Below are 23,578 nucleotides of genomic sequence, written 5' to 3'. Positions count from 1 at the left end.
GAAAACATGCTGACAGCCGCTCCTGGACAGCCCAGTGCTGGCTACATGGGCAGCGGGCACCTCAGCTCAGAGAGGGGGCAAGAAGGCACCCATGAATGACATCTGCGCAACTAAAATGCCCACACCTCACATGCCAGCATGTTCCCAAGGAGCTAACAACCCTGGCCCAAAGCCGTGGACATTGTGGTACAGCCTCACCCGAGCTCCCACCTCCTGGTTCCACTCAGCCCTGCAGAACAGCTCTCTGCCTCTCAAGTACAGAGTTTTAAAAATGGACTAAAGTCTCAGAAACCTGAGTGTGGCAGGGGCAGCCAAGCAAGGGCTGGCTGTGCATCTCAGGGGCTCGCCCATGCCACCACACAGGAGCAGAGCTGGCCCAGCCTGCCTCACAGCACACCAGGTGCTGGACCTCTGGGACCCAAGGGCACCTTGCAGGCAGGAGGTCAGGGAAGGGCCCCAAAGGGTCCACTCCCCTTCCCCAGGTTGCTTCCCGGTCCGAGGAGCCCAGCGGAGCACAGCCCTGCCACTCCCCTGATCCAGACACACTGGCCCTGCCATGCTGCCTCCAGCAGAGCCAGCCACGCCTAACCCTAACCCACTGTGGCCAGTGCTCTTGACCGCTCCAGGCCTCTGTTCCGATGGTCTCCGTCTAGCCCACCTAAACAGCTCCATCCCATCACTGCCTGGCTTGAAGCTGCCTAGCACCATGCACACCAGACTTGGGCCTGCTGTGCTGCCAGGGCCCAGCACAGGGCAGGCATGCCAGAGACCCGCCGCCCAATGACACAGTGCCCATCTCTGGACAACAGGTGCTCGCAGCCATGAGGGGAAGACCCTGCCGAGGCTCTCCAAGGTCTCAACGAGACAGGACAGCCGGAACCTGTCCTCCTCTCACTGACTCAATGTCCGGGAGAAATAAAAAGTTCCCAAAAATTGGCCGACATAGTCCTGCACACACACCTTCCTTCCACCAGGTGGCACTGCAGGGCAGCGGGGTGAGAAACAGGTTCAACTTGTTAGCAAGATGACTCCAAGCTGTTAACTCCAAAAACCACAATTCCCCTTAGGATGCTGACGGGAGGGGGGAAAAATCCCCCAACCAAACAGAAAGTCAGCCTGCCAGTACACATTCACCTGCCTGTCGGGACACAGGCGAGGCTGAATCTGAAGCAGCACAGCCCTAACCACTTGCCACATGACACCCACAACAGCACATCAGTTCTGTGCGGTTCAAACCACTGCTTTAACTATGTAATGCACAACTGAACGTGGAAGGGCACACCGGGCACCAGCGTGCGTCCGTCAGCGCACCCCTCACCACCAGGCACCAGTGCGCGTCCATCAGCACACCCCTCACCACCGGGTACCAGTGTGAGTCCGTCAGCCTGTGCCACCAAAAACAAAGCAGATAAGGCGTAGTGCTGATGTCCCGTATGGCTGCTGGCTTTAGATTATCTGTAAAAGTATGTACTCCAGCATTTACAGTCTCCCTCCCACTAACGTGAGCTGGTAACAGGATGTATTTATTTATCTGCAAGTCAGTGTCACAGAGAGAGAGAGGCTGCTAGTTCACTCCCCAGGTGACGGCAGCTGCCAGGGTAGAAGCAGACCAAAGCCAAGCGCTCCCGCAGAGTCTCCACATGGGCTCAAGGGCCCAAACACTTGGCTCATCCTCCACTGCCCTCCCGGACAATTAGCTGGGAGCTGAGCCAGGAGTGGAGCAGCCAGGACCTGAACTGGGACCCCTAGGGATGGCAGGGTGGCAGGCAACAGCCTGGCCCACTGCACGACAAGGCCAGCCCTAACACATCATTTCTGGAAACACAAAACAGACCCTAAGCCCCCACCGACCTTCTTGAAGCTCCCCGGAAGGCATACTTGGTGAGGCTCTCCTTATGCTCTGATGTGGCACGCCTCCAGGCTGCGGAGGTGACAAAGGCCACTCCAGAACACTACAAGCGCAGAGGTCATGCTGCGACCACGCTGGAGTCCACGCAACAGACAAACAGCAGGGGCTCAGCACGCCGAGCTGCGACGGCTCCACTTCTGACCCAGTTCCCCAATGGCCTGGGAAAAGCAATGGAAGACGGCCCAGCACCTGGGCCCCGCACCCACGTGGGAGACCAAGAAGCTGCTCCTGGCTCCTGGTCAGCTCAGTTCAACTCCGGCTGTGGCAGCCTTTTGGGAAATGAGTTTGTGGATGGAAGATCTTTCTGTCTGTCTCTCTTTTTCTCTGTAAATCGGCCTTTCTGATAAAAATAAATAGATCTTAAGCAGCACAGGCAGACATCTGGCACCCTGAAGGCAACAGCTGGGATGCCCAGGGCCCGGGAGGAGGCACCTTCTTGCTGATGGGCGGCAGCTGCTGAGGCCTAGGCCGCCGAGACCAGGCGGTCAGAGCACCTGCCCTCATCTGCAGACTGGCTCAGTCAGGAGGAGACCGCTCCACTTCCCCCATCTCTCAAATATTGTCTAGTTATTTATTCTTTAAAGATTTATTTATTTTATTGGAAAGGCAGATACACACAGAGAAAGATCTTTTGTCTGCTGATTCACTCCCCAAGTGACCACAATGGTCGGAGCTGAGCTAATCTGAAGCCAGGAGCCAGGAGCCTCTTCCAGGTCTCCCTCGCAGGTGCAGGGTCCCAGGCTTTGGACTGTCCTCAACTGCTTTCCCAGGCTACAAGCAGGGGGCTGGACGGGAAGCAGGGCTGCCAGGATTAGAACCCGGCACCCATGTGGGATCCTGGTGTGTGCAAAATTACTTCTCCCACTAAGCTACCGCGCTAGGCCCTATTTGTTTTCATTTGAAAAGCAGAGCTACACACACAGAGAGAAAATCTTCCACCCAATGTTTCACTCCCCAAGTGACATGGCCAGAACTGGGCTGGCCTGAAGGCCAGAGCTGCATCTGGGCTTCCGCAGGGTACAGAGACATGCTTTCCCAGGCACGTCAGAGGGAACTGGATTGGAAAAGTGGAGCACCGGGACCAGGACCAATGCCCATATGGGACGCTGGCACCACAAGGGGAGGGTGAGCCCATCATGCCACTGCACCAGCTCCTCCCATAAATACTTTAATGAAATAATGAGATGCCACTGTATACCAATTAAGCCAAATCCAAAACAATGACTTCACCAAATGCTAGAGCTGTGGGGCAGAGCAACCTGCTGGTGGGGTTGCCAACTGGCATGGCAATGTTGGAAGTCAGCTGGCAGTTTCTCACACAACTGAATATACTTCCACCCTGAGACCAAGAAATGTGCTCCGTTACGGTTACCGCAAGGAGACATCCACACCAATGCGCCTGCGTGTATTCACAGCAGCTGTACCTGCCCGACCCAGAGCGGCCTTCAGACAAGTATTCCCGCCAGCGAACACGATGACCCATCCAGGCCAGAGACACAGGGAGACACGCTCAGCATACAGTGCTGAGTGGGAGCCGCGGCAGCCGGTGCCCGGCGCCCCCTGCTACTGCAGAGCCTGGGCAGAGCAACACGACGGGGCCGGCACACACAGCTTGCAGCAGCTCGCAGGGCGGGGACGCGGACAGGTGGGGCCAGCTCATTGGTGAACTTCACTGTCAAACCCCACAGGAATGTGCAACACAGTCAACCCAGCTGCAAACTGCTGACTTCATTCAGACATCCAGTGTCTGAGGCCCCCAACGCTCACACCCCTAAATAAATAAATCTTCAAAAAAAAAAAGAATTACATCTCTCACTTGCAAAGTGAAAGCCAGTTTTTTTCTCATCATTGCACATGAGAACCAGAACTCTGAGTCCAGCCATTATTTGTTTATCAGTTAAGATCTTCAAATAAACTGATATAAATCATTTAACTGAATTTTCTCAGACTTTTCAACTTAACATATGTCAACAACTCTCAGAATAAACTTCTTCTTTTTTTAAAGATTTATTTACTTTTATTGGAAAGGCAGATATACAGAGAGGAGAGACAGAGAAGATCTTCCGTCCGATGATTCACTCCCCAAGTGAGCGCAACAGCCGGTGCTGTGCCGATCTGGAGCCAGGAGCCAGGAGCCTCTTCCAGGTCTCACACACAGGTGCAGGGTCCCAAGGTTTTGGACCATCCTCAACTGCTTTCCCAAGCCACAAGCAGGGAGCTGGATGGGAAGTGGTGCCACAGGGATTAGAACCCGGCACCCACATGGGATTCTCACGCGTGCAAGTTGAGGACTTTAGCTGCTAGGCTAGCATACTGGGCCCAGAATAAACTTCTTTCTATATATTGATTTGCAAAATTCAACTAGATATATTCCTGTATTGGATATATTTTTAAAGAAATATCTTTCGGGCCCGGAGGCGTGGCCTAGCGGCTAAAGTCCTCGCCTTGAACACCCCGGGATCCCATATGGGCGCCGGTTCTAATCCCGGCAGCTCCACTTCCCATCCAGCTCCCTGCTTGTGGCCTGGGAAAGCAGTTGAGGACGGCCCAATGCATTGGGACACTGCACCCGCGTCGGAGACCCGGAAGAGGTTCCTGGTTCCTGGCTTCGGATCGGCGCGCATCGGCCCGTTGCGGCTCACTTGGGGAGTGAAACATCGGACGGAAGATCTTCCTCTCTGTCTCTTCTCCTCTGTGTATATCTGGCTGTAATAAAATGAATAAATCTTTAAAAAAAAAAAAAAGAAATATCTTTCCATTGTTTTACCAAGATAACTTAAAATGTGTTTATACATGAATGTTCCTAGCAGCATTATTTGTAACAGTAAAAAAATGGAAACAGCTCTCTGGGCTCAGACCTCGGTGGCGTCGACACGGCTAAACACACCAAGAAGCTCGGGATTGTGGGTAAATGAAGGACCCGCTATGGCGCTCCCTCTGGAAGATGGTGAAGAAGATTGAAATCAGCGAGCACACCAAGTACACCTGCTCCTTCGGTGGCAAAACCAAGATGAAGAGGCGCGCCGTGGGCATCTGGTACTGTGGCTCCTGCATGAAGACGGTGGCCGGGGGCGCCTGGACCTACAACACCACTTCCGCCATCACAGTCAAGTCTGCGATCAGAAGACTGAAGGAGTTGAAAGACCAGCAGAGGTGCCACCTTGGAGACCTCAACAGCTTATAATATGTTGGGAGCACTGCACGAATGCCCTGCCCTAAGATGGTGGCTGGTTCAAGGCCAGGAGGCAACAGGAAGACAGGAGGTCACAGGTGAGGCGGATCTGCCTCCTTTCCAGGGTCTGGCCAGTCAGGTAGCACCCAGTGGACCCACGGGAATGCAAGTGATGGGAGTGAGAGCTGAGGCTGCTATGGCAATGAGTGTGGCTGCTGTCATCTCCAAGGCCAGCCTGTCTTCGCAATTTTTTGGAGCCTGGAGAGTATAACTGTTTTAGCTGCTTCTGTGACTTTTGACTGAAGGAACTGGGAATGCTTTCATTAGAGAAGGATGCTTTTGATTGTTGTCTCATTGTTTATGGAATTGTGGAGTCTGTAGTTGTGGGGGGAATTCTGTGTTTGGGATTTCTGTTTTGGAGGTTTTTTCCCCCTGTGGCCTGTTTTCCTGTTAGATGATGGGTGGTTTGTGTAAGTGAAAAACGTGATGAGAATGTGGTACTGGTTGGCGGATGATCGCACGTGCCTTGACCTTGGAGTCCTGGCTGTTGCTCCATAGCTACTGTTAAAGAGTGAATAATGGCTTGCTCAGAATTATCTTTTGAGATGCCTGCTTAGCCTTGAAGTGCAGACGGAGTGGCCAAATGACTGTACACGCCCCTGAGTCATGAAGAAAAAGCAAAATAATTAGTTACTTGTGCAGAGGCTTGTGAGGTGTCTGAGTAAATAAAAAGGACAGCCTTTTCTTGGGCTGTGTGCAGGATCATGTAAGAACGGGTGAGAACGGGTAAGCCCAGGTGGGAACAGGCAAGAACGGGTGAGAACGGGTAAGCCCAGGTGGGAACAGGCAAGAACGCACCAAGTGTCAGTGTCTGTGTCTTTCTTTATCGCCGACTCCACGCACCCTTCCCGAGCTCCGAACTCTCGGCTGGAGCTGGACTCCGGCAATAATAAATGGGTTAATTTATATTAAAAAAATGTAAACCTCCCAAATGGATAAATGGCCAATCCCAGGTGGTGCTCCCATGTGAGGGAGCGCCCGGACCCACAAAGGGACAAAGCCAACATTGCATTACAAACAGGCCGCATGCCGTGTGACCCCCAGCTGAGAGGCCCACAGTGCACGAGGCTGTGAGAGGTGGGTCGTGGCGGCCAGGGGCAGAGCAAGGCAGATGGGGTACTAGCAGCAGGAACAGGCTGATCTGGGGGTGCAGCAACAACTGTAGGGTCCAGCATCATGACACAGCACATTACCCCTTTGTCTGCCCTCCAGCTTCCCAGCTGTTCTGCTTCTGATGCAGCCCCTTGCCATCAGCCTGGGAAAGCAGTGGAAAACGGCCCACCCAAGTCCTTGCGTCCTTGCCCCCGCGTGGGAGATCTGGAAGAAGTTACTGGCCCCAGCTCAGCTGTTGCAGCCACTTGGGAGTGAATCAGCAGCTCTCTCTTTCTCCTTCTAATTCTTCCAAATAAAACAAATAGATCTTTAATAAAAAGGAAGCTGTAAATATTTAACACTATACATCCATATGTACAATTCCCGTTTTTAATATCTTTAAACACCAAAAACTTAGTACTGCTCTTTGTGCCAGCAGGAACAGTAGGAAAGAGAGATAATCAGCGGCCATATCCCTGAAGGCCACGTTTGCAGAATCACGCCCAAAGACACACAACAGTGAAGACTCTCCATGCCATGGTGCTCCAAGACAAAATTAGGATATGTGTGCAACCAGAGGGAGGGCACAGCCCACAGCGAGTGTGCAAACAGAGGCAGGGCACAGCCCACAGCGAGTGTGCAACCAGAGGGAGGGCACAGCCCACAGCGAGTGTGCAAACAGAGGCAGGGCACAGCCCACAGTGAGTGTGCAAACAGAGGCAGGGCACAGCCCACAGCGAGTGTGTGTTTTTCCACACTCACTGGGTCCAGTTTCTGCTTTGTTGTTAATACTGTTACTGTTCTCAAAACACCCCCATCTGTGGAGAGGCAGGAGTAATGGGTTCCCGCCCCCGGAGCTGAACTGCTCCGCGCTACTCACATGTGTGTTCTCAGGCCGTGGCAGCTACACTCACACACTGATGACAGGAGCCGTGGTAGGACTGCCAACAAAAGAGCCGTCGCAAAGGGTATCACAGATAAATGCTCACCTAATTAGGTGAGTTCCTTGGGAGAAAAAGTCCAGTGTTTGCACTGTTCAGTAACTGCTGCACCCACGCCCTACTGCCAGGGCTGCCGCTGGTGTGACAGGCTCAGCCACTGCTTACAAACCAGGCACCTGTCCCAGCTACTCAGCATCCACGGCAGCCCCACTAACATCCGTGGGTGTGCCAGCAGAGCAGCTGTGAGCACGCACATGGGGGAACCGGATGGAGCGGCCTGCTTTGCCGTGGCCCAGCCTGGGCTGTGCTGCCCGTCTGGGAGCAGACAGAACACAACCTTCTCCTGTCTCCACTTCTCCGCTTCTTCCTCTTCAAGTGAAGACTCACGGTCAGTGTTGTGGCGACAGAGTATGAGCTGCCCCGTGATACCGACACCTGTGGGTGCTCCCCTTCTGAGCTCACTGCCAGGGGAAAGCAGAGGGCGGCCCGAGCACCTGGGCCACCATCACCCACATGGAGCAATCCTGGAAGAAGCTCCTGGGTCCCAGACCCTAACCAGTCCCGACTACGAATAACAACTACCCAACAAATGAAAACTTCTCTCTCCCCCATGTAAATCTTTAAAAATAAAATGAAGATTAAACGCAAATGTCTTCATCTGAAAACAAACAAAAACCATGCTGAATTACAAGTGGAAGCTCAGAAGCACGAGGTACAGCTGACTAAGCCACCGCCCGTGACTGGCACCCATGTGGACACAGGCTCGAGTCCCAGAGCCCCACTTGTGATCCAGCTCCCTGTCATTATGCCTGCCTGGGAGAGCAGAACACGGCCCCGGGACGTGGCCCTTGCAGCATGCACAGTCCACGCTCCTGCTTCGGTCCCTTTTAAACAACAGAAGACACCTAAATCTACTAACTTTAAAAAGTGCAACCTAGGGCCCAGCACGGTGGCCTAGCGGCTAAACTCCTTGCCTTCAACACGCTGGGATCCCATATGAGCGCCGGTTCTAATCCCGGCAGCTCCACTTCCCATCCAGCTCCCTGCTTGTGGCCTGGGAAAGCAGTCAAGGATAAGGACGGCCCAAAGCTTTGGGACCCTGCACCCACGTGGGAGGCCCGGAAGAGGTTCCTGGTTCCTGGCTTTGGATCGGCACAACACCGGCTGTTTCGCTCACTTGGGGAGTGAATCATCGGACGGAAGATCTTCCTCTCTATCTCTCCTCCTCTCTGTATATCTGACTTTGTAATTAAAAAATTAATAAATCCTTAAAAAAGTGCAATCTAGAAGTTTAAAAATGTTTCCATATGAATGCCATCTTCACGGTTACGCTCATGAGGACTATCTGCGATACAACACACAGACCCAAGTTTCTTCTTTTCAAAAGCTGCCATTAGTGAGCCTAGTTAAATCCTTAAATCACAGTGACATTTGTGACAAGATACTCAATCCCAAACGGCCTGTCCCAGGTGTCCCTCACAAACCGCCTACTGGGAGGCACAGCAGCAGCCGCAGCAGGTGGCCCCGGGCAGAGCTGCACATGTGAGCGAATGGGCGTGGGACTGTCTGACTCCCAGGCTCTGACCCGCCAGCACTGACCATGGCCCCAAAGCCACAGGGAAAGAGCACGCTTCCCCCGAAACTGCAAGACAACACCACAGTCAAGCCACGCCGGTACAGAGAACTCACTGCATACGTGCAATATACACTCGCTTTTGAGAAGCAAAACACCGTGGGCACGACTATGGAAGAGCCCACTAAGTGTCACTGTGACAGTCAGAGGTGAAGACAGTCAACAGACGAAACATTCCCGTGCAAGGACAGCACACGGAAGCCACTGGTGCCTTCCCGCGGGAATTCACCTCCCGTGGGAACCCGGCCTGGTCCTGGGGCTGGGGTCCACTCGGACAGCAGAGCACTGTCACACTCCAGGACTGGTGAACGCCTGACTGTCCACAGGCTGTCACATCAGGGAGCTGAGTGCCCAGAGAAGGGGGGGGCAGCCACCTCCACGCCCCAGGGGCCTCCCCATCTCACACAGGCCTACCGCCCCTCGGCTGGACTGCGAAACACACTTGACCCAGCTGAGTGCTCCTCGGCTCCACCCGAACCTGGGGAGAGCGCAGGGCCCCCTCCGCAGAGTTCCCGCCAGACTGCTTGGCGCAGGGACAGCAGGCGGCCACACACATCACAGAGGAAAACAAAGCCGGAAAAGGGGGACGGGTATGCAGTCCCTTTGTATTCAATAAGGAAGCTAGAAAAACACCTCTGTGCAGGAAATGACAGAGCCCAAGTAAGAGCACTCCAACAGGAAGCTAGCACCAAGGCCCTGGGGCAGAAGGCACACGGCCAAGACTGCGGCCGCCACGTCCAGCTGGGCCGTGACTGGAAGCCAAGGTCAGGAAAGCAAGGACCAGACAGCACTGTGTGCAGCATCTCCTATGAGCCTGGCTGCTGTCCTGCCACACAGCTCCCCGCCAGGGTGCTTGAACCCCTGCCCTCACTGCAGGACCTGAGAAGCTCCTGCCTCCTGGGGCCGGCCTGCCCAGCCCTGGCCATTTCTGCCATTCGGAAAGTGAACCGGTAGATGAAACATTTCACACTGCAGCATGCTGTCTCTCCTCTCCAACTCTTAACAAGAGTCAGAAATGAGAGGGAAGCTTCCAGCTGGGTTTTTGCTCGGAGGAGTCTGAGCTAAGCACATCTTGGGGCTGGCACCGTGGTGCCGAGCGGCAGGAAGCCACGGCTTGCAACACCTGCACCCCAATCACACTTTCCAGTCCTGGCTGCTCCGCTCCCACCCAGCTTTCTGCCAACGCACCTGAGAAGGCAGCTGATCGCAGCCCAGGTACCTGGGTCTCTGCCACCCACGTGGGAGACCAGGAGGAGCCCCTGCCCCTGGCTTCAGACTCGTCCAGCCCCGGCTGTCGAGGCCATTCAGGGAGTGAACCAGCGGTGCCACCTGCCGGCTCTCCCTACCCCATGTTCTGTCTTTCAAATATATCAGGTATTTCTTAATGCCACGATTGAGGGAGGGGTGCTGCATCCAGTAATACCTACACTCCTCGTCGCACCGCCGTCTGAGTCCCGGCTACTCCACACCTCTATCTGGCTCCCTAAGGCACCTAAGAGGCAGTGAATGATGGGCCACACATGTGGGCCCCTCCTGTCTTCCTGGGAGACCCAGACAGAGCTCCAACTGCTGTAGCCACTTGCGAAATGAACTATTCAATGACATACAAATCTCGGGCCCAGCGCCGTGGCCTAGTAGCTAAAGTCCTCACCTTGAACACGCTGGGATCTAATCTCAGCAGCCCCGCTTCCCATCCAGCTCCCTGCTTGTGGCCTGGGAAAGCAGCTGAGGACAGCCCAAAGCCTTGGGACCCTGCACCTGCGTGGGAGACCCAGAAGAGGATCTGGGCTCCCGGCTTCGGATTGCCGCAGCACCGGCCGCTGCGGTCACTTGGGGAGTGAATCATCAGACAGAAGATATCTCTGTCTCTCCTCCTCTCTGTATATACCTAACTTTACAAGAAAAATAGATAAATCTTTTAAAAAAATAAATCTTTTTCTCTCTTGTTGACTCATTCAGTGTGTGTGTGAGAGAGACTGATTCTGCTATTCAAATGTTTAAAAAAAAATAAAAGCTCACACAGAACCCATTTGAAGAAGAAGAAAAAAATGGCCAATTTTGCCCTCTGGGTTTGGTCTTCGCTCCGGCTGCTCTGCATAGACCGAGAGGATACGGCAAGGGGAAGGGCTCAGGAGAGCGCGGGGAGCCGGCGCTGGCGCAGGGCACTGCCAGGGGGAGCGCCGTGTCCCCGGGCACAGCCACCCCGCCTTCGCCTGAGGGTCCCCGAGCTGCCTCCCTCTCTTATCTGAGGAGCTAGAAAAGAAGTGCCGGTCTCAGCCGTGCGACTCAAAGGAACCGGAACCGGAACCGGAACCCTGGCTTTCACTTCCCAGACAGAAGCCCGGATCTGGAAAATGCTGAGCTCCCATCCCAGTCCCCACAGTGCCTGCACGCTCGTCTGACCGGCTCCCAAGCTTGCACTGGTTCCCTCAAAGCACACGGCCTCCCAGGCTTTGAGGAGTCCTCTGCAGAGAGCTGACACAAGAGACCACAGCAGAAGGCAGGCGAGACAGGAGGGCGAGAAGGCCTCCTCAGCTCCCCGGGGCCCTGCAAGGCCAGCCCATCTCTCGTCCCCGCCTGCCACCCTTCCACACTGACCAAAGCAGCTCTAAGAGTGAGAGACCTAGGGTCACATGTCCTCCAGATGTATCTTTAAGTCCTGCCAGAAACCCTGGGGAATGAGTGGTGAAACGCAGAGGGACAATGGTTTTTCATCTCCTGGGTCACTCCTGCAAAGGGCTGAGCCAGGCCCCAGGCCCCTCCTGCCCACGTCTCCTGGGCATCGGGAAGCCCAGTGCTGCAGCCCCCCTCTGTGCCCCTGGGCACTGCCAGCAAACAGTCTGTGTGCCGGAGTCCAACAGCAGCTCCACCGGCTGCATCCCGACTCCCTGGGCTTGCTTTCTCATAAAAGCATCTTCAGAAAAGTAAAGTATGCATTTTTAAAAAGCTCTATTTATTTGAAACAGTGTCTCAGGGAGAAAGACAGAAAATACGATCTTCCATCTGCCGTTTCCCTCCCCAAAGTGAATGGAGAATGGACCAGGCAGAAGGCATGAACCCCAGAGCTCCACACAGGCACCCCACCACTGAGGCCACCGTCCACTGCCTTCCTGGGCACAGCAGTGGGCAGCTGGACCTGGAAAAGGAAGGCTGGGATCCGCCAGGGGTGGGCACACCTGTCAGGCAGCAGCGCCTGTCGGCATGCGCGTGCCCAGGGTCCGGGGGGCAGGCCAGGCCAGGCGAGGCTGCAGTGCCCGTCTGCATGCGTGTGGGACTAACGGGTCTGGGAGCAGCAGTTTAATCACTGCACCACAGTGCCAGTCACAACGTTGAAAGTGATAAATTAACAAGCGTTTACGAGTTAAACAGCAAAAAAAATAAGAGTCCCCTAATGACTGGACATGCTTTTCTTTCAGGTTCTTTGTGATCATGCTTCCAATAGCGGATACTCTCCTGCGACACCTTTGCAGAATGCTTTTCTTTTCTACAACCAGGTCACAACGAAACAGGGGGTGGGTGTTTGTTTTCTTAGTTAACAATGTGATTGGGTATTTTCACGTGAGAGAATATTCGCTTCCGCCTCACTCCCCGGTTGCATCGTGCTCCTCTGAGAGCGCGCCAGCTTCCTGCAGGGAGGAGGAAGGGAGTTGGAAGGAGACACAGTGTAGGTCACAGAGCCAGGACACGGCAGGGACAGGCGGCCGCGGCCTGCGGCTCCGTCAGCCGCTGCAGGGCCCAGCGCCGGAGGACACACAGTGCAAGCGAACACACTCTCTCGTTCGGCATTCCGTGTCTCCTCACTACACGGCCACTCGCGGCTTCCACACACCAACGGACTCCACTTCTGCCTGCGCTGAGGGTGCAGCTGTGGCTTGTGGGGCCACGTGCTGCCCCAGCCACCCTGCTGAGGGCCTCCTGGTGCTGGGTACTGCAGCCGCTCCTGGGGATGGCCCGACATGGCAGCACAGATGGCACAGACCACTGCGGCTGTGGGACACAGCACTCAGCACCGTGTGGGTGGGGACCCAGCAAGGGTCTAAGTGATCCCCGCGCCCCTGAAGGCTGACAGCCCTCACTTCACCTGTGCACAACCTGCCCTCTGTGTGCCAGGCGCCACCTCAACAGCGAACACAGGGCTTGGTGCTGCGACCTCATCATCTGCCCCCTGGTGCCTTCCTTCGCTCTTTATTTCTGTCAGATACAGCGAGGTGGAGAGCACACCCCCACACGGCCATGATGGCCAGGCGGGAGCGGGGAGCACCCACACTGTGGGGTGCTGGCAGGCACCCCGTCACTGGAGCCGCCCCCAGCTGCCTCCCAGCGTGTGCACTGGCACCAGGCTGGAATTTAGAGCAAAGCTGTGACTCACACCCAAGCCTTCAGATGCAGGTGCTGGCGTCTCACGAGAGCGTCCACCACCAGGCCCAAGGCGAGAAACAAGTTCCTGCAATGTTATCATTACCGCAAGGCTCCAAGACTCCAATGACAATTAGCTGTCACATTACAAAACAAACCTGGCACAACACACAAGTTCGTTTCTTCATGAAATCCAATCTCAGAGCTCAGCTCTCCTGACTTAACCGCCTTGAGCAGAGTGCCCCCCACTACCATGCCCCCTCCACGGCCCGTCTCCCCGCTGTGTCCCCTAAGCTTGGGCAGCCCCCCTGCTATCATGCCCCCTCCACGGCCCGTCTCCCCTGTGTCCCTGTAAGCCTCAGTGGCCCAGCACTCTCAGGAAGGACAAACTGTCACCAGCTGAGGCTCGGCTCCTAAAGAGACCATCAGGCTCCTGGGTTGGTTTTGTTGTCATGTTATGGCAAGACACTGCGGTGTGACATAAGCCCAGAGTAGAGAGCAAACCTGTACCTTGTGTGGAACAGGGACTGGACACACTCACAGGGTCCCTGCTCAACTCATTCAGGCAAATTTGCGCCCCACCTGACCTTGGGCACACACACTCAACACCTGCACTGCCCCTGGACCAGACCTGCCCAGTGTCCCACACAGGGCCGGGGTCACAAAGACTTATCAGGCAAGCCATGTGAGAGCTGGCAGGGGGATGCCAGCCCTAAGTGGCAACGGGAGGGTGGGCAGGCCCCCACTGTTATGCTCACTCCATGGCCCTCTCCCCATCTCTCCTAAACAGGAGGCCAAGAGCCTGCCGGAACCACCCCGACACTAAGGAACCAGGAAGTGGCTGCTTCCACGGGGTCCCTCCAGGAGACGCAAGGTGCCTGCTCCCAACAGCTTTCGGAGCAGACTGGCTCTCCCTCTCGGGTGCTGGTCTCAGGGTTACCACTCTTCTCTACTTATGCACAAAGCACAGCAGACGAAGCTCTGCAAACAACGCAGTGGGCCACAGTACACTGCCCAGTCTCCTCACACCCACAGGCCCAGTTTCACGACAAAGTCCTCCGGCCACCAGGCAGCTGTGCAGGCTCGGGGTAGGACACCGCATCTTGCACGTGCTTACCACACACAAGACACCCCGAGGGACCCCCAAGATCAGAAACAGACAAAAACAACGCCCCTCCCGCTAAGGCAACTCAGCACAGTACCAAGAGCGGACGGTCCAGGCACACTTCACCCCACTGCACCCTTTCCAGGGGCGTTCCACACAGACGCCAGCCAAGCAGAACAACAAGTTCTCACTTCACGAGAACACCCTCCCGAAGGCTGAGACTGATTTACTTAAGCCCTTTGTTGAGCCCAAATCCAAAACTGTCAGCATGACGGCCACTACCCATGAGGCCACTGACAGCCTGGGATGTGGTCAAGGGCGCCTGGGCCATGAGAGGGGCAGGGCTTGGGCCTAACCACCCACATCCCACAGGCTCCAGCACAGCCTGAGGGCCCAGAGCAGCACTGGCTCTCAGCAGCCCCAGGAAAGGCACCAGCCGGTGAAGGCTCTGCCTGCAAGGCCAGCAGCTCACACAGACTCCAGTTCAAGTCCCAGCAGCTCCACTTCTGATCCAGCCCCTTGATCACAATGTGGAAATACCAGGAAATGGTGCGAGTGTCTGAACCGTCCCCACGCACAGGGAGAACTGCAAGAAGCTTCCGCCTGCTGCTGCTGCTGCTGCCATCTGAGCAGTGAACAGTGGGTGTGTGTTCTCTTTCTCTGTCAAATAATTAAACCTTTAAAAAGTTCCTGGGGAGTACCTACTATGAAAACACCTTACACGAACGTTTGGAGGTCCCTCATGTGTTGCTTAGTATACTAATGCTTCAGTATTAACTACACACTGAAGTGCCACTCTGGAGGGCCTGGGCAGGCACAGCACCCAGATGACCTGCCCCCGCGCCTCGCTGGCTGCGAGGGTCGCGCCTGCCACATCTCCACCGCACAGCTCGTCTACTGCAGCTGCCGCACCACAGGGCTACCTGCTCTCCTGATGACTCCGCCCCACGAGGAGCTTAACTACCACCTCTCGCATATCCACAACCTGTAATTGTGACACCCTGGGTGCCGACTGGGGTCAGCCTGTCCAGCCACAAACCTCACCCTGACCGCTCCCTCAGGCTGCGCCTGCAGCCACTCTACCATCAGGTGCGGCTTGGAGGGAAATCAGAGCTGCGGGACACACGGGGAGAGGCCGGGGAGTGAGGCCGGCAAACGGCAGCAGCTCCAACGCCCAGGTTCTCTGACGACTACTGAGACACCCATTTCAGCCCCAGGAAAGGGACCAGCATTCTGACGTTAATTTACTTTATAGCTCAGCTTAAAAACCCTCCAGGGCTGGTACCTGGTACAGTTGGGCAGGCCGTCACCTGATGTCAGCATCCCATACAGGCACCGAGTCAAGCCCAGGCCACCCTACTCCAACCTGTTAATGACCGGAAAAGCAGCAGAGGCCAGCCCCAGGGCTTAGGGCCCTGCGTTTATGTCCGGGATGCAAATGGACTCCCAGGCTCCTGCCTCCAGCACGGCCCAGGCCCAGCACTTCGGCCATGTGGGGGAGTGAACCAGCAGATGGAAGAGTTCCCTTGTCTCTCCCTCTAACTCCACTTTCAAACAAACAGATCCATCTTCATGTTCATAGCTAGATGAGGGGTCACTCAGCCTGGCAGTTAACAGCCCATATCCCACTCAAAATGTCCGGGTCCCACATCCGGCCCCTCATCCCAGCTTGCTGCCAGTGCACCCTGGGACACAGCAGGGGATGGCCCCAGCGGCTGGGTCCTGGCTGCCCACATGGAAGATGACCTGGACTGCATTTCCGGCTCTGAGCCTCGCCTCGGAAGCTTGGCTCTGGTCATGAGGACATTCAGGAAGCAAGCCAACAGATGGGAAGCTGCCTTGCTGCTGCTCAAAGAAATTAAGTGGACAAATTTCATATTATGCATATTTTACCATAAAAAAGTCCTTCAGTTTCCTATCTGTCTCAGGAACAAATTCAAACTCCCACACACGCCAGGCAAGCCCCCGGCCCCAGGTGACTGCCAGCGGCACGGGCGCCCTCTCTGGCCTCATGTACACTTCATGCCGAGGGAGACCCCAGCCCCTTCTCCACCTGCCGCTCAAGTTCACTCGGACAGCAATGGCAGCCAGGGGCCTGCACTGTCCCAAGGGTGGGAACAGATGACGCCTGCTTCCACAGGCTGCCACAGGCCCTGGCACATGATCACCGGGCCACACAGAGCAGTGAGCCCCAGAACACAGGGTGGCGTGCTGAGGCCCCAGAAACAACTCTGTCGGACCCAAGCTGGGCGGGCCGGCTCAGCTGCCCCGGGAGGCGCACTGCCACTGCTCTCAAGGGGAAGAGGACACATCCGCACCAAGGTCCCACACAGCCAGCACGCATTCCGTGGCCTGGCGTCATCTGCTCTGCTAATCCCAAGCCATCAAGGCACACTGCTCATTTCCAGTTCCACCACGAATGCTCCGGTCATGAATGACATCACTGTTGTACACTGGTTTGCCACCCAGTTCAACAGGCAGAGCTGAACATGAGCCACACTCAATTCCAGTTGCCAACACCTCCATAAACAGAACACCCAGCAACTATGCCAGATCCCCAATGCCCAAAGGGGCTAAGCAGCCTGGCCACTGCCCTGGAGGACGAGGGACACGTGGGGCGAGTGGCAGGTGCCCAGGTAGCAGCCCACAGCCAGAAACACAACACAACAAGCCTATCACGGCCTGTCAGGCTAAGCCTCCACCTGCAGCAGCAGCATCCCATGTGGACACCAGTTCAAGTCGCGACTGCTCTATTTCCAATCCAACTCCCTGCTTACGGTGTGGGAAAGCAGCAGAGGGTGGCTCAAGTCCTTAGGCCCCTACGAGGGTGAGCAGGAGGATGCTCCAGGCCCCTGGCTTCAGGCCACTCCTGCTATGATTGTTGGGGCCATGTGGAGACTAAATCAGTGGATGGAAACTTCCGCCTTTCAAACAAAAATAAATAAATGAACACACACAGCCGCCGCGTGTTGAACACTGCCGACTGCTCAGACCCAACACAGCCCGAGCAGAAGCCACTGCTCCCCTCTCAATCCCTCCACTTGCTCTTTCTGGAGTGTTCTCTGCCTTAACGGAAGGGCAGGCCCGGCTGCTGAAGCAATCAGCCTGTTATCTCGGGATCCAGCCGGCGTACTTCCTTCCTGGCTCTCTCACACTCTGGGCTGTGCGTGCACAAGCTCATGCAAGCACCGCCCTCCTCCCCACTGCACCACCCCAGTGGGGGCTCCTGCAGGCCAAGTCAGGCCTGGGCTCCTGCAGGTTGTCAGGCCTGGGCTCCTGCAGGCCAAGTCAGGCCTGGGTTCCTGCAGGTTGTCAGGCCTGGGCTCCTGCAGGCCAAGTCAGGCCTGGGCTCCTGCAGGTTGTCAGGCCTGGGCTCCTGCAGGCCAAATCAGGCCTGGGCTCCTGCAGGTTGTCAGGCCTGGGCTCCTGCAGGCCAAGTCAGGCCTGGGTTCCTGCAGGCCAAGTCAGGCCTGGGCTCCTGCAGGTTGTCAGGCCTGGGCTCCTGCAGGCCAAATCAGGCCTGGGCTCCTGCAGGTTGTCAGGCCTGGGCTCCTGCAGGCCAAGTCAGGCCTGGGTTCCTGCAGGTTGTCAGGCCTGGGCTCCTGCAGGCCAAGTCAGGCCTGGGCACCTGCAGGTTGTCAGGCCTGGGCTCCTGCAGGCCAAGTCAGGCCTGGGCACCTGCAGGTTGTCAGGCCTGGGCTCCTGCAGGTTGTCAGGCCTGGGTTCCTGCAGGTTGTCAGGCCTGGATTTCTGCAGGTTGTCAGGCCTGGGCTCCTGCAGGTTGTCAGGCCTGGGCTCCTGCAGGCCAAGTCAGGCCTGGGCTCCTGCAGGCCAAGTCAGGCCTGGCCAGCTGCTCCATCCAGCTTTGTTCCATACAGACCTAGATGGTAGATAACTCGATGCAAAGTGCAGCCTGCAATGCTGGACTCCCCAGTGAACACAGCTGTGTCCCAGCAGCCCTGCTTCCACCCAGCTCCCTGCTTGTGGCCTGGAAAAGCAGTCGAGGACAGCCCAAGGCCCTGGGACCCTGCACCTGTGTGGGAGACCCGGAAGAGGCTCCTGGCTCCTGATCGGCTCAGCTCCGGTCATAGCAGGCATTTGGGGAGTGAATCTGCAGTTGCAAAATCTCTGTTTCTCCTTCCCTTTATAAATGTGATCTGCCTTCCCAATAAGTAAATAAATAAGTAATCCTTAAAAACCACCACCACCAACAACAGAATACACTGAGTGCCAGCCCCCAGTCTCAGCGTGAATACTGAAGGCTGAGCAAAGGCACTCAGCCAGCATTTGAGCCACTTCCTCCCCATCCCCGGGCCCTGAGTTCAAGTCCTTGCCCTGCTCCCAGTGCCAGCTTCCTGACCCAGGGCAGACTGGCAGGTAGTAGGTGCTCAGTGAGATCTCAGACTCCTACCACACACAGACCCGGAGTCCGCCCTGGGTTCCTGGTGTGGCCTGACCCAGCCTTGGGTGCTGTGGGCACACAGGGACTGAGCCGGGGGTGGAGTTACTACCCACACACTGTCTCCCACTTTGGTAAAACGGAAACTACGACAAGTAGCCAGAAGGCACACTAGGGAGGGTGGGAGCACTCACTCTGCGCCAGGCAGCCCTAGCGCACTCCTCCACCCACTCCTCCTCCTCCACTACCAGGACCTGACTCCACCTGAGGCCGGGATCTGCCACAGAGGCCCAGCAGGCAGTACCTGCTACGGGGCAGTGCGGGGCCTGGCACCCAGCAGAGCTCGGCCGCTCCTTCAGCCGCCTTGTAACAGCCTGCAGCACGCTCTATGACCTCCTGCCTTGCCCCCCCGCCCCCAGCTTTCCAAGATCACCTCCTCCATCTTCCCCTCCCAATGCCCCAGACCCACAGGCCTCCCCTGGCTCCTCTGGCCACGCAGCCTCAACAAGGGCACGAGGTCTGGCACAAACCATGACCCTGCCAAAACATCAGCCGGCATTTTCCCTGCCCCAGCAGTTACGCCCCCTGAGACCTGCGCTGAAAGGTCCACCCCACGTCGAACACCCTCCGGGGTCTTCAGGAACACAGCCACGTTGTGCAGCCCTTCGTCCTGTGTGGCAGCCTGCGCTCCCCAGTGCCGATGGGCATCCGTCGGTCATCTGTCTTAACACAGCCCTTCGTCTTGCGTGGCAGCCTGTGCTCCCCTGTGCCAACGGGCACCCGTCAGGCACCCGTCTCTGCGGGAAGTAGAGCAAAAGTGTCAAGCCTCAAAGTGGCACAACAGGGTGTGCTCGGGCCCTCCCCAAGCCCTGCAGCCTGCCGCTGTGAAGTAACCACACTTCAAGACACCAAAATCCTGCTGCACTTTTGCTAAGACACTGGTCCCGAGTGTGCCAACACACACCTCCTGCCTGGTGACAGCCAGCCTGGCCACACTGACACAGGGTAACTGTGAAGCTCCGGGGACTGCTGAGACAGGGGCCAGCACAGGCTACTCACAGCACAGCACCTGCTGAGCAAGGAAGGACACACACGTCGCCTCCAAGGTCTCAGTGGGGAAAACACTCACTCCTCATCAGATTCTCCTTAACTCAAGACCAGCAGGGGTGGGTGGGAACTAGCCAGATTCTGGTTAGCACCTCTAGAATGCCTCATTGCCACAAACAGAACCACCAAGCCCACAGTGTGGGGCCACGTCCCCACTAAGCCCACGGCGCGGGGCCACGTCCCCACCAAGCCCACTCCCAAAGTGGTCGCAATGGCCACAGCTGAGCCAATCTGAAGCCAGGCGCTTCCTGCAGGTCTCCCATGTGAGTTCAGGGAGACCTGGAAGACTCTGGGCCGTCTTCTGATGCTTTCCCAGGCCACAAGCGGGGAGCTGGATGGGAAATGGAACAGCTAGGACAGGAACCAGAACCCACATAGCATCCCAGTGCTTGCAAAGTGAGGATTCCACCACTAGGCCATTGTGCTGGGCCCAGGAGGTCACATTTAAACAAGTGAAATTCAGAAAAAATCTCCTTATTTGTATTCAGCTTAGAAAGAGTATCTTTATTTCTGGCTCAGTGTTCCATCAACTACAGCCCCATTTCAGTACTTTAAAACGTTTCTGGGGGTGTTGGTGCCATAGCGTAGCAGGCTATCCCTCCTACCCTATGTACTGACATCCCATACAGGCGCCATTTTCAAGTCCCAGCTACCCTGCTTCCCATCCAGCTCCCTGCTTGTGGCCTGGAAAAGCAGTCGAGGACAGCCCAAAGCCTTGGGACCCTGCACCCACGCGGGAGATACAGAGGAAGCTCCTGGCTCCTGGCATTGGACTGGCAAGAGCTCTGGCCACTTCAGCCAATTGGCAGCAGATGTAAGAGCTTTCAGTCTGTCCTCTGTAAATTTGCCTTTCCAATAAAACTAGGTAAGTCTCTAAAAACATATATTTTTAAAGATTTATTTATTTTTATTGTAAAGTCAGATATGCAGAGAGGAGGAGAGACAGAGAGTCTTTTAAAACTTTTTAAAATGCTTAGTTATTTATTTGAAGACAGTGTTAGATCATCCACTCACTGTCTCACTCCCCAAATGGCCCTGACAGCCTGGGCTGCACCAGATTAAAACCAGGAGCCTGGAGCTCCTTCAGGTCTCCCATGGGATATAGGACCCAAACACTTGGGCCATCTTCCACTGCTGGTCCAGGCACACGAGCCAAGGAGCTGGATGGGAAGCACAGCAGCCAGGACTCCAGCTGGCACCCATACCGGATGCTGATAGTGCAAGTGGCAGTTTAACCTACGCGTCATACGCCAGCATAGCTAAATACTGAACACAAATTAACACAACACAATCCTGCCAAGGCTGTGCCAGAAGGGCTCCCAGGACAGAACCCAACGGAGTCCCTGGGCATACTGCTCCTCCTCTGGTACTGCCATGACCAAAACACGGCGCCCTCATGGCTCCAACAGCCCGGGCCTCCCTGCCTGCGGCCGACACTCCTGGACTAGCAGGAGGAGCTCAGCTTTGCCCCCCAACCCCTCTGCGGCCTGTTTTGGCACAGTTCTCCCAGCGAGCCAACGGCCACCCTGCTTGGACCGGCCATCCACTGCTCCTGGCAGCGCAGAGCCCCAGGCCTCAGGCCCAACCAGTCCCTTAAGAAGTTACTCTCTCCACAATCCCCCCCTCCACCTCCTGGTTCACCCCCAAGCGGCCACAGGAGCCGCGGCAGGGCCAGGCTAATGTCAGGCGCTTCCTCAGGCTCTCGCACGTGGCTTCAGGGGCCCAAGCACTTGGCACCCTCGACTGCTTTCCCAGCTGCGTTATCAGGGAGCTGGATCGGAAGTGGAGCAGCCGGGACTGGAACTGGCGCCCATGTGAGCTGTTGGCCTGGTAATTTAACCCCCCACACTGCAACATCAGCCCTGAAAACATTTCTTTTAAATGTCATCTATTAACAAGTGATTACAGCTCCCAGAATGCAATGCTATTTCACCAGGGAAAACTCCAGAATATAACTTTGTTTAAAAGTGGAAAGTCAAGGAACTTTGTATGACAAGCAAACAGAAGACTTTACAAAGACCTGATTGTATTAGCAAGCGCCTGGCCAGTCTGTTCCGTTTGCTCTTCACAGTTGTGCGCCAGGGTCCACTTTTCCTGGTGGGGGAGGCGACCCAGGCCACCCAGGCCACCACACACTGCCTGCCCGGCCAGCAGGTGATCCCAGCCACCACACACTGATTATCTGGCAGGGAGGCAACCCCAGGCCACCACACATCACCCCAGCCACCACACACTGTCTGCTCATTTCCAGACAAACAGCACTACCCTAACCCTGACCCTATGCTGTCCATGCCAGAGGCCACCAGCCAAGGAACTGTGGCTGGAAACCAAGTGACAGGAATCATCAGTGACTTAGCCACACCAATACCATGGGGATATACTACAAACATTAACATTCACACTCTAAGCTACTTTTAGGAGGGCCTAAAAGCCCTAAGACTGCCTCTGTGGCCTGCACCACACCCCTACACCAACGATGTGAAGACCACCACCACAAGGCGCGCTCGGACACCTGGTTTAGGCTCAGAGCCAGGGAGGACGGCGCATCCTCTCAGACCCAGCAGGGAGCCGAATGACAGACTCCCCCCTGGCCTAACATGCAGAAGCGGTGCCAGGCTGCCCCACACCTGCTTTCAAACGAAGCATCCAGAGTCGTCAGGGTGAACACGCATTGCCAAACTTCCTTCCGGGAAGGAAAACCCCAAACCCGCGCCCAGCGGGGCACCACACGCCTGCACCGGGACAGCCCGCGCCCAGCTCGGACCTGCAGCCCGGCGCCGGACACCGCGCCCAGCAGGGCACCACACGGGAAGGACGCCGCCTCCTGCACCGGGGCAGCCGGCGTCCAGCGCGGCGTGGGGCCGCCAGGCCTGCTCAAGGTCACCCAGCCGCTGGCCCCACCCGGCGGGCCGAAGCCGCACACGAGCCCAGCGGCGGCAGGGGCGGCGATCCCCCCGCGTGGGCAGGCGGGCAGCGGGCAGGGGCCGCGGGCACTCCCGCCCCGGGCGCGGCCCCGGAGCCGCAGCCGGCCGCCGAGCGCGGGATCGGGACGCGCGTGGGCTGCGGGCCCTGCCCACGCACGCCAGGCTCCGGCCGCCCCACGGCCGCTGCCCTCCCCGAAGGACAAAGGCCGGCCCCCCGCGACGGGCCCGGGCGCCGGGGACGCGGGGCCGAGCGTGGGAGCGCGAGCCGCCCGGCCGGCCCGCTGACAGCGCCGCCCCCGCCCGCCCGCCGGCCCCGGGCGACCCCGCCGCCGCCGCACCCACCGGCATCATCGTGGCGCGGTCCGCGGTGGCGGCCTCGGCCGCCTGACAGGACGCCGGCGACGCCCCGCCGCCTCGCAGGCCGCACGCCCGGCCGCCGGCCTCGCCGGCCTGAGCGCCTCGCCCGCTGCTCTCCGCCGAGGCCGCGCCCGCCGCCCGCCGGCCTCCCTGCCCGGGCCCCGCCCCGCGCGTCGCCCCGCACGGCGCCGGCGCGGCTTGCCATTGGCTGGGCGGCGCGGGGGCGGCGCGGGGGCGGGGCCGCCAGGTGCGGGCGCGCTCCCGCGGGCGGGGGAGGAGCGCGCGGGCGTCCCCGTGCCAGGGCCGCGCGGGGCTGCGGGCTGCGGGAGGCGGGCTGCGCGGGGAGGGGCGGCGGGCTGCGGACTGCTGGAGGCCCGCAGGGGACAGTTGCCCGCGCCGGTGCCGCCCGGACCCAGCCGCTTGCGGGTGTGGCGAGCGGACGGCCGAGCCCGCACCCGGGCTGCGCCCTGACGCACCGGCTGCCGTGCGCCCCCGGGAGCCGCGGGCCGGGTGGTTCCGAGCG

At 57.4% G+C, this 23,578-nt stretch overlaps 1 protein-coding gene and 1 pseudogene across 1 annotated transcript in view; one reads left to right on the top strand and one right to left on the bottom strand.

Moving 5' to 3' along the window:
• Positions 1-23,184, bottom strand: part of PPP1R13B (protein phosphatase 1 regulatory subunit 13B) — a 41,533-nt gene extending 18,349 nt beyond the window's left edge. The window contains exon 1 of the mRNA XM_058655291.1: positions 23,041-23,184. Within this exon, the coding sequence (XP_058511274.1) occupies positions 23,041-23,049 (9 nt within the window). The 5' untranslated portion in view covers positions 23,050-23,184. The remainder of the gene's footprint in view (positions 1-23,040) is intronic.
• Positions 3,384-5,093, top strand: LOC101516350 (large ribosomal subunit protein eL43-like; annotated as a pseudogene).
• Positions 23,185-23,578: the final 394 nt, after the last annotated feature.

The sequence above is a fragment of the Ochotona princeps genome, chromosome 26 (genome assembly GCF_030435755.1).
Source record: "Ochotona princeps isolate mOchPri1 chromosome 26, mOchPri1.hap1, whole genome shotgun sequence".
NCBI lineage: Eukaryota > Metazoa > Chordata > Mammalia > Lagomorpha > Ochotonidae > Ochotona > Ochotona princeps.
This window is presented reverse-complemented; position numbering and strand designations above follow the sequence as displayed.